This window comes from Salvelinus alpinus, chromosome 21, assembly GCF_045679555.1.
Source record: "Salvelinus alpinus chromosome 21, SLU_Salpinus.1, whole genome shotgun sequence".
NCBI classification, from domain to species: Eukaryota; Metazoa; Chordata; class Actinopteri; order Salmoniformes; family Salmonidae; genus Salvelinus; species Salvelinus alpinus.
Window position 1 is genome coordinate 40,859,769 of NC_092106.1, and position 11,187 is coordinate 40,870,955.

The 11,187-nt window shown below is 50.8% G+C and overlaps 1 protein-coding gene across 8 annotated transcripts in view; it reads right to left on the bottom strand.

The window, feature by feature from the left end:
- Window positions 1-11,187, bottom strand: part of yap1 (Yes1 associated transcriptional regulator) — a 121,599-nt gene that overhangs the window by 39,358 nt on the left and 71,054 nt on the right. For all 8 annotated transcript variants that reach the window (XR_011669698.1, XR_011669695.1, XR_011669699.1 and 5 more), the window contains exon 5: window positions 160-338. Coding sequence is in view for 1 of the 8 variants with exons in the window: in XM_071357941.1 (XP_071214042.1) it covers window positions 160-338 (179 nt within the window). In the remaining 7 variants the exon portion in view is untranslated. The remainder of the gene's footprint in view (window positions 1-159; window positions 339-11,187) is intronic.

Consider the following 11,187-nt stretch of genomic DNA (forward strand, 5'->3'; position numbering starts at 1 on the left):
ACTACTGGTTAGGGACAGGCTGCTGACCTGTACCACTGTACTATACTACTGGTTAGGGACAGGCTGCTGACCTGTACCACTGTACTATACTACTGGTTAGGGACAGGCTGCTGACCTGTACCACTGTACTATACTACTGGTTAGGGACAGGCTGCTGACCTGTGGTCTGGTGCGGAGCAGCTCCTGATGTTTCAGTCTCAACCTCTCCTTCTCCATCTGCAGCTGCTGGAGCCTCATCTGGTTGCTGCCCCCCATGACTCCTCTGCTCTCGGGACTGGAGGGCAGTTGGCCCCCCTGCTTACCTGGAGCACTCTGGGTGATACGCTGCTGGTTCAGGCCTACAGAGGGGAGAGAGAGAGAGAGAGATTCATTATTTCACAAAGAGTATATCGTCAGGTGAAACTGACCTCTTGTGTCCAATCATTGTCATAACACTACAATGTGAAACTCAGTGACTCCTACTTATGCATGGGACTCTCGTTTCCAGACCAGTTTATAGAAATCAACAGATGTGACCCCAACCCCCAACTCCAGCAGTGTGCCTGTCAGTGTAAAGTGTGGGTGTAGTAGGTAGCTAGTGTGGGTGTAGAAGGTAGTTAGTGTGGGTGTAGAAGGTAGCTAGTGTGGGTGTAGAAGGTAGCTAGTGTGGGTGTAGAAGGTAGCTCGTGTGGGTGTAGGAGGTAGCTAGTGTGGGTGTAGTAGGTAGCTAGTGTGGGTGTAGTAGGTAGCTAGTGTGGGTGTAGGAGGTAGCTAGTGTGGGTGTAGAAGGTAGCTAGTGTGGGGTGTAGTAGGTAGTGTGGGTGTAGGAGGTAGCTAGTGTGGGTGTAGAAGGTAGCTAGTGTGGGTGTAGGAGGTAGCTAGTGTGGGTGTAGAAGGTAGTTAGTGTGGGTGTAGGAGGTAGCTAGTGTGGGTGTAGAAGGTAGCTAGTGTGGGTGTAGAAGGTAGCTAGTGTGGGTGTAGAAGGTAGCTAGTGTGGGTGTAGAAGGTAGCTCGTGTGGGTGTAGGAGGTAGCTAGTGTGGGTGTAGTAGGTAACTAGTGTGGGTGTAGTAGGTAGCTAGTGTGGGTGTAGGAGGTAGCTAGTGTGGGTGTAGAAGGTAACTAGTGTGGGTGTAGTAGGTAGTGTGGGTGTAGTAGGTAGCTAGTGTGGGTGTAGGAGGTAGCTAGTGTGGGTGTAGAAGGTAGCTAGTGTGGGTGTAGGAGGTAGCTAGTGTGGGTGTAGAAGGTAGTTAGTGTGGGTGTAGGAGGTAGCTAGTGTGGGTGTAGAAGGTAGCTAGTGTGGGTGTAGAAGGTAGTTAGTGTGGGTGTAGGAGGTAGCTAGTGTGGGTGTAGGAGGTAGCTAGTGTGGGTGTAGAAGGTAGTTAGTGTGGGTGTAGGAGGTAGCTAGTGTCGGTGTAGAAGGTAGCTAGTGTGGGTGTAGAAGGTAGCTAGTGTGGGTGTAGAAGGTAGCTAGTGTGGGTGTAGAAGGTAGTTAGTGTGGGTGTAGGAGGTAGCTAGTGTGGGTGTAGTAGGTAGCTAGTGTGGGTGTAGTAGGTAGCTAGTGTGGGTGTAGAAGGTAGCTAGTGTGGGTGTAGTAGGTAGCTAGTGTGGGTGTAGTAGGTAGTGTGGGTGTAGGAGGTAGCTAGTGTGGGTGTAGAAGGTAGCTAGTGTGGGTGTAGTAGGTAGTGTGGGTGTAGGAGGTAGCTAGTGTGGGTGTAGAAGGTAGCTAGTGTGGGTGTAGAAGGTAGCTAGTGTGGGTGTAGAAGGTAGCTAGTGTGGGTGTAGAAGGTAGCTAGTGTGGGTGTAGAAGGTAGCTAGTGTGGGTGTAGGAGGTAGCTAGTGTGGGTGTAGAAGGTAGCTAGTGTGGGTGTAGAAGGTAGCTCGTGTGGGTGTAGGAGGTAGCTAGTGTGGGTGTAGAAGGTAGCTAGTGTGGGTGTAGTAGGTAGTGTGGGTGTAGGAGGTAGCTAGTGTGGGTGTAGAAGGTAGCTAGTGTGGGTGTAGAAGGTAGCTAGTGTGGGTGTAGTAGGTAGTGTGGGTGTAGTAGGTAGTGTGGGTGTAGTAGGTAGCTCGTGTGGGTGTAGGAGGTAGCTCGTGTGGGTGTAGGAGGTAGCTAGTGTGGGTGTAGAAGGTAGCTAGTGTGGGTGTAGAAGGTAGCTCGTGTGGGTGTAGGAGGTAGCTGGTGTGGGTGTAGAAGGTAGCTAGTGTGGGTGTAGTAGGTAGCTCGTGTGGGTGTAGTAGGTAGCTCGTGTGGGTGTAGGAGGTAGCTAGTGTGGGTGTAGAAGGTAGCTAGTGTGGGTGTAGTAGTTAGTGTGGGTGTAGGAGGTAGCTAGTGTGGGTGTAGGAGGTAGCTAGTGTGGGTGTAGAAGGTAGCTAGTGTGGGTGTAGAAGGTAGCTAGTGTGGGTGTAGAAGGTAGCTAGTGTGGGTGTAGAAGGTAGTTAGTGTGGGTGTAGAAGGTAGTTAGTGTGGGTGTAGGAGGTAGCTAGTGTGGGTGTAGAAGGTAGCTAGTGTGGGTGTAGAAGGTAGTTAGTGTGGGTGTAGAAGGTAGCTAGTGTGGGTGTAGAAGGTAGCTAGTGTGGGTGTAGAAGGTAGTTAGTGTGGGTGTAGAAGGTAGCTAGTGTGGGTGTAGAAGGTAGCTAGTGTGGGTGTAGAAGGTAGCTAGTGTGGGTGTAGAAGGTAGTTAGTGTGGGTGTAGAAGGTAGCTAGTGTGGGTGTAGAAGGTAGCTAGTGTGGGTGTAGAAGGTAGCTAGTGTGGGTGTAGAAGGTAGCTAGTGTGGGTGTAGAAGGTAGTTAGTGTGGGTGTAGTAGGTAGCTAGTGTGGGTGTAGAAGGTAGCTAGTGTGGGTGTAGTAGGTAGCTAGTGTGGGTGTAGAAGGTAGCTAGTGTGGGTGTAGAAGGTAGTTAGTGTGGGTGTAGTAGGTAGCTAGTGTGGGTGTAGTAGGTAGCTCGTGTGGGTGTAGGAGGTAGCTAGTGTGGGTGTAGAAGGTAGCTAGTGTGGGTGTAGTAGGTAGCTAGTGTGGGTGTAGTAGGTAGCTCGTGTGGGTGTAGGAGGTAGCTAGTGTGGGTGTAGAAGGTAGCTAGTGTGGGTGTAGTAGGTAGCTCGTGTGGGTGTAGGAGGTAGCTAGTGTGGGTGTAGAAGGTAGCTAGTGTGGGTGTAGGAGGTAGCTAGCGTGGGTGTAGAAGGTAGCTAGTGTGGGGTGTAGTAGGTAGCTCGTGTGGGTGTAGGAGGTAGCTAGTGTGGGTGTAGGAGGTAGCTAGTGTGGGTGTAGAAGGGTAGACAGTGTGGGTGTAGTAGGTAGCTAGTGTGGGTGTAGTAGGTAGCTAGTGTGGGTGTAGTAGGTAGTGTGGTAGTAGTAGTAGGTGTAGGAGTAGTGTGTGAGTAGGTAGGAGGTAGTGTGGGTGTAGTAGGTAGTGTGGGTGTAGTAGGTAGTGTGGGGTGTAGAAGGTAGCTAGTGTGGGTGTAGAAGGTAGTTAGTGTGGGTGTAGGAGGTAGCTAGTGTGGGTGTAGTAGGTAGCTAGTGTGGGTGTAGTAGGTAGTGTGGGTGTAGGAGGTAGTGTGGGTGTAGTAGGTAGTGTGGGTGTAGTAGCTAGTGTGGGTGTAGTAGGTAGTGTGGGTGTAGTAGGTAGTGTGGGTGTAGTAGGTAGTGTGGGTGTAGAAGGTAGCTAGTGTGGGTGTAGGAGGTAGCTAGTGTGGGTGTAGTAGGTAGCTAGTGTGGGTGTAGTAGGTTGCTAGTGTGGGTGTAGGAGGTAGTTAGTGTGGGTGTAGAAGGTAGCTAGTGTGGGTGTAGGAGGTAGCTAGTGTGGGTGTAGGAGGTAGCTAGTGTGGGTGTAGAAGGTAGTTAGTGTGGGTGTAGAAGGTAGCTAGTGTGGGTGTAGTAGGTAGCTAGTGTGGGTGTAGTAGGTAGCTAGTGTGGGTGTAGGAGGTAGCTAGTGTGGGTGTAGTAGGTAGCTAGTGTGGGTGTAGAAGGTAGTTAGTGTGGGTGTAGTAGGTAGCTAGTGTGGGTGTAGGAGGTAGCTAGTGTGGGTGTAGTAGGTAGCTAGTGTGGGTGTAGTAGGTAGTTAGTGTGGGTGTAGTAGGTAGCTAGTGTGGGTGTAGTAGGTAGTTAGTGTGGGTGTAGTAGGTAGCTAGTGTGGGTGTAGGAGGTAGCTAGTGTGGGTGTAGTAGGTAGCTAGTGTGGGTGTAGGAGGTAGCTAGTGTGGGTGTAGAAGGTAGTTAGTGTGGGTGTAGTAGGTAGTTAGTGTGGGTGTAGTAGGTAGCTAGTGTGGGTGTAGTAGGTAGTTAGTGTGGGTGTAGTAGGTAGCTAGTGTGGGTGTAGGAGGTAGCTAGTGTGGGTGTAGGAGGTAGCTAGTGTGGGTGTAGGAGGTAGCTAGTGTGGGTGTAGGAGGTAGCTAGTGTGGGTGTAGAAGGTAGTTAGTGTGGGTGTAGGAGGTAGCTAGTGTGGGTGTAGTAGGTAGTGTGGGTGTAGTAGGTAGCTAGTGTGGGTGTAGAAGGTAGTTAGTGTGGGTGTAGGAGGTAGCTAGTGTGGGTGTAGTAGGTAGCTAGTGTGGGTGTAGTAGGTAGTGTGGGTGTAGGAGGTAGCTAGTGTGGGTGTAGTAGGTAGCTAGTGTGGGTGTAGGAGGTAGCTAGTGTGGGTGTAGTAGGTAGCTAGTGTGGGTGTAGTAGGTAGCTAGTGTGGGTGTAGTAGCTAGTGTGGGTGTAGAAGGTAGCTAGTGTGGGGCTCTTTGGTCGTCCCCCACAACCCACAACCCCCAGCCCTGTCCTAATCCCCCTCTACCTGGCTCCCCCACCCCCAGCCCTGTCCAGCCCTGTGGTTCACTGCCCTGTCTCTTGGCTAACTCCACCCCGCCACAACCCCTGTTCTTCCCTGCCTGCTGACTTTCTTAAGGTGTCTGCATGCTAGGCAGAACTCATCGAGGCAAAGTGAACGCCTGTTCCTCGCCTACTCCCTTAAAAGACCTTGGCTTGAAAAATGAAAAAAAGCGGCAATAGTACTTGTTTGTCCCTCTTGAGATCCTGTAGCCAGAATACACTTATTCAAAATAGCTTGAATTAATCTAAGATAACTCAAGAAATCTGTCATCAATTAATACATTTTTTCAGAGGTCTTAGTTGTGCAATTTTACATCTAACTAAACTGTTTGGTGCAGTATTTCGCAATCATATATGCAACAAACTGTTTAGAACTGTTTGTGATGGGAAGTGTGTACACCCCCACCCACCCAGTACTGCTCCCCTCACCCCCAACCCCCCCTCCATCAACCTGGAAGTATGTTTCTGCTCTATCCCTCTGATAGCGCATCTCCTGAAGGCAGGGGGCACACACACACACCACACACACACACACACACACACACACACACACACACACACACACACACACACACACACACACACACACACACACACACACACACACACACACACACACACACACAAACACACACACACACACACACACACTCTGGGGTGGGTGTGCCAGCTGAGAGGCTAGTAGACTAGTACTTTAAATATATAGATATGAACGAGGCAACACTGCAACTTTATTTTCTTTGAAGGCATCAATATTTGGCTGCTGTCCATAGAGGCTGTTGCCAGGGTGATTTGGCTGCTGTCATTAGAGGCTGTTGCCAGGGTGATTTGGCTGCTGTCAATAGAGGCTGTTGCCAGGGTGATTTGGCTGCTGTCAATAGAGGCTGTTGCCAGGGTGATTTGGCTGCTGTCATTAGAGGCTGTTGCCAGGGTGATTTGGCTGCTGTCATTAGAGGCTGTTGCCAGGGTGATTTGGCTGCTGTCAATAGAGGCTGTTGCCAGGGTGATTTGGCTGCTGTCAATAGAGGCTGTTGCCAGGGTGATTTGGCTGCTGTCAATAGAGGCTGTTGCCAGGGTGATTTGGCTGCTGTCAATAGAGGCTGTTGCCAGGGTGATTTGGCTGCTGTCAATAGAGGCTGTTGCCAGGGTGATTTGGCTGCTGTCATTAGAGGCTGTTGCCAGGGTGATTTGGCTGCTGTCAATAGAGGCTGTTGCCAGGGTGATTTGGCTGCTGTCAATAGAGGCTGTTGCCAGGGTGATTTGGCTGCTGTCAATAGAGGCTGTTGCCAGGGTGATTTGGCTGCTGTCAATAGAGGCTGTTGCCAGGGTGATTTGGCTGCTGTCCATAGAGGCTGTTGCCAGGGTGATTTGGCTGCTGTCAATAGAGGCTGTTGCCAGGGTGATTTGGCTTCTGTAAATAGAGGCTGTTGCCAGGGTGATTAGGCTTCTGTCCATAGAGGCTGTTGCCATGGTGATTTGGCTGCTGTCATTAGAGGCTGTTGCCAGGGTGATTTGGCTGCTGTCAATAGAGGCTGTTGCCAGGGTGATTTGGCTGCTGTCAATAGAGGCTGTTGCCAGGGTGATTTGGCTGCTGTCAATAGAGGCTGTTGCCATGGTGATTTGGCTGCTGTCAATAGAGGCTGTTGCCATGGTGATTTGGCTGCTGTCATTAGAGGCTGTTGCCAGGGTGATTTGGCTGCTGTCAATAGAGGCTGTTGCCAGGGTGATTTGGCTGCTGTCAATAGAGGCTGTTGCCAGGGTGATTAGGCTTCTGTCCATAGAGGCTGTTGCCAGGGTGATTTGGCTGCTGTCATTAGAGATTGTTGCCAGGGTGATTTGGCTGCTGTCAATAGAGGCTGTTGCCAGGGTGATTTGGCTGCTGTCAATAGAGGCTGTTGCCAGGGTGATTTGGCTGCTGTCATTAGAGGCTGTTGCCAGGGTGATTTGGCTGCTGTCAATAGAGGCTGTTGCCAGGGTGATTTGGCTGCTGTCATTAGAGGCTGTTGCCAGGGTGATTTGGCTGCTGTCATTAGAGGCTGTTGCCAGGGTGATTTGGCTGCTGTCAATAGAGGCTGTTGCCAGGGTGATTTGGCTGCTGTCATTAGAGGCTGTTGCCAGGGTGATTTGGCTGCTGTCAATAGAGGCTGTTGCCAGGGTGATTTGGCTGCTGTCATTAGAGGCTGTTGCCAGGGTGATTTGGCTGCTGTCATTAGAGGCTGTTGCCAGGGTGATTTGGCTGCTGTCAATAGAGGCTGTTGCCAGGGTGATTTGGCTGCTGTCATTAGAGGCTGTTGCCAGGGTGATTTGGCTGCTGTCATTAGAGGCTGTTGCCAGGGTGATTTGGCTGCTGTCCGTAGAGGATGTTGACAGATCTAGATAAGCTAAGAGGAGAAGAGAGAGACCAGTGATAGAAAGAATACGTGATCAATATAAAAGGGTTTGGTGGCGAGACACAACTAAGACATACTAAAGGTTGGGAGCCAGTTGTGAGTACGTTTACATGCACAGTAATACTTGGATATTAAACAGGTTATGGCTGAAGGCTGAGTACGGCATTAGTCATGTAAACACCATACTCTGCTTATCTTAAATCGGTGTACGGTCAAAATCTAAGTAAGCATGCAGCGATTAAAACACCTGGTTCTCAGAGCAATCTTTCTGGCAAAGCATATAAATGTTTAAATCAAACTATTATATTAATCTGACTAATTTACAATAAATCTCCTTATTGTGTGCATATAATCGTACTCACTGTAACGCTGGTCTCACTTGGGAATTAGATTTGATCTGAGATTAGTGCAGGTGTATATTTAGGAGAATTTGCGATGGAAAATATTTTCCATGTTGTGAATAAAAAAGAAAGCCTGTATATTTGTCAAATTGATTTGTAAATAAAATAAACATTTTTTTTTTTATGATCCTTAGTGGTCTATAATGGAAAGTGTTTGGGAAAATGTGCCTGTCACTCTGCTGCTGGCCCCACACAACCACTGGAAACGATGAGTAATTCACAAGCATGACATCATCAAGCAGCTGCCAACAAGGTGTCAACTTCTGTGCTGAGATAGCAGACGGGACAGAAAACACACAGAGTGCTGCGATAGCAGACGGGACAGAAAACACACAGAGTGCTGCGATAGCAGACGGGACAGAAAACACACAGAGTGCTGCGATAGCAGGCGGGACAGAAAACACACAGAGTGCTGCGATAGCAGGCGGGACAGAAAACACACAGAGTGCTGCGATAGCAGACGGGACAGAAAACACACAGAGTGCTGCGATAGCAGACGGGACAGAAAACACACAGAGTGCTGCGATAGCAGACGGGACAGAAAACACACAGAGTGCTGCGATAGCAGGCGGGACAGAAAACACACAGAGTGCTGCGACAGCAGACGGGACAGAAAACACACAGAGTGCTGCGACAGCAGACGGGACAGAAAACACACAGAGTGCTGCGATAGCAGGCGGGACAGAAAACACACAGAGTGCTGCGATAGCAGGCGGGACAGAAAACACACAGAGTGCTGCGATAGCAGACGGGACAGAAAACACACAGAGTGCTGCGATAGCAGACGGGACAGAAAACACACAGAGTGCTGCGATAGCAGACGGGACAGAAAACACACAGAGTGCTGCGATAGCAGACGGGACAGAAAACACACAGAGTGCTGCGATAGCAGACGGGACAGAAAACACACAGAGTGCTGCGATAGCAGACGGGACAGAAAACACACAGAGTGCTGCGATAGCAGACGGGACAGAAAACACACAGAGTGCTGCGATAGCAGACGGGACAGAAAACACACAGAGTGCTGCGATAGCAGACGGGACAGAAAACACACAGAGTGCTGCGATAGCAGACGGGACAGAAAACACACAGAGTGCTGCGATAGCAGACGGGACTGAAAACACACAGAGTGCTGCGATAGCAGACGGGACAGAAAACACACAGAGTGCTGCGATAGCAGACGGGACAGAAAACACACAGAGTGCTGCGATAGCAGGCGGGACAGAAAACACACAGAGTGCTGCGATAGCAGGCGGGACAGAAAACACACAGAGTGCTGCGATAGCAGGCGGGACAGAAAACACACAGAGTGCTGCGATAGCAGGCGGGACAGAAAACACACAGAGTGCTGCGATAGCAGACGGGACAGAAAACACACACAGTGCTGCGATAGCAGACGGGACAGAAAACACACAGAGTGCTGCGATAGCAGACGGGACAGAAAACACACAGAGTGCTGCGATAGCAGACGGGACAGAAAACACACAGTGCTGCGATAGCAGACGGGACAGAAAACACACAGAGTGCTGCGATAGCAGACGGGACAGAAAACACACAGAGTGCTGCGATAGCAGACGGGACTGAAAACACACAGAGTGCTGCGATAGCAGACGGGACAGAAAACACACAGTGCTGCGATAGCAGACGGGACAGAAAACACACAGAGTGCTGCGATAGCAGACGGGACAGAAAACACACAGAGTGCTGCGATAGCAGACGGGACAGAAAACACACAGAGTGCTGCGATAGCAGACGGGACAGAAAACACACAGAGTGCTGAGATAGCAGACGGGACAGAAAACACACAGAGTGCTGCGATAGCAGACGGGACAGAAAACACACAGAGTGCTGCGATAGCAGACGGGACAGAAAACACACAGAGTGCTGCGATAGCAGACGGGACAGAAAACACACAGAGTGCTGCGATAGCAGACGGGACAGAAAACACACAGAGTGCTGCGATAGCAGGCGGGACAGAAAACACACAGAGTGCTGCGATAGCAGACGGGACAGAAAACACACAGAGTGCTGCGATAGCAGACGGGACTGAAAACACACAGAGTGCTGCGATAGCAGACGGGACAGAAAACACACAGAGTGCTGAGATAGCAGACGGGACAGAAAACACACAGAGTGCTGCGATAGCAGACGGGACAGAAAACACACAGAGTGCTGCGATAGCAGACGGGACAGAAAACACACAGAGTGTCCTGCGAGAGCAGACGGGACAGAAAACACACAGAGTGCTGCGATAGCAGGCGGGACAAGAAAACACACAGAGTGCTGCGATAGCAGACGGGACAGAAAACACACAGAGTGCTGCGATAGCAGACGGGACAGAAAACACACAGAGTGCTGCGATAGCAGACGGGACAGAAAACACACAGAGTGCTGCGATAGCAGACGGGACAGAAAACACACAGAGTGCTGCGATAGCAGACGGGACAGAAAACACACAGAGTGCTGAGATAGCAGACGGGACAGAAAACACACAGAGTGCTGCGATAGCAGACGGGACTGAAAACACACAGAGTGCTGCGATAGCAGACGGGACAGAAAGAAGACACAGAGTGCGTGCGAGAGCAGACGGGACAGAAAACACACAGAGTGCTGCGATAGCAGACGGGACAGAAAACACACAGAGTGCTGCGATAGCAGACGGGACAGAAAACACACAGAGTGCTGCGATAGCAGACGGGACAGAAAACACACAGAGTGCTGCGATAGCAGACGGGACAGAAAACACACAGAGTGCTGCGATCGCAGGCGGGACAGAAAACACACAGAGTGCTGCGATAGCAGACGGGACAGAAAACACACAGAGTGCTGCGATAGCAGGCGGGACAGAAAACACACACAGAGTGCTGCGATAGCAGACGGGACAGAAAACACACAGAGTGCTGCGATAGCAGACGGGACAGAAAACACACAGAGTGCTGCGATAGCAGACGGGACAGAAAACACACAGAGTGCTGCGATAGCAGACGGGACAGAGAAACACACAGAGTGCTGCGATAGCAGACGGGACAGAAAACACACAGAGTGCTGCGATAGCAGACGGGACTGAAAACACACAGAGTGCTGCGATAGCAGACGGGACTGAAAACACACAGAGTGCTGCGATAGCAGACGGGACTGAAAACACACAGAGTGCTGCGATAGCAGGCGGGACTGAAAACACACAGAGTGCTGCGATAGCAGACGGGACTGAAAACACACAGAGTGCTGCGATAGCAGGCGGGACAGAAAACACACAGAGTGCTGCGACAGCAGGCGGGACAGAAAACACACAGAGTGCTGCGATAGCAGACGGGACTGAAAACACACAGAGTGCTGCGATAGCAGACGGGACAGAAAACACACAGAGTGCTGCGATAGCAGACGGGACAGAAAACACACAGAGTGCTGCGATAGCAGACGGGACAGAAAACACACAGAGTGCTGCGATAGCAGACGGGACTGAAAACACACAGAGTGCTGCGATAGCAGGCGGGACTGAAAACACACAGAGTGCTGCGATAGCAGACGGGACAGAAAACACACAGAGTGCTGCGATAGCAGACGGGACAGAAAACACACAGAGTGCTGCGATAGCAGACGGGACTGAAAACA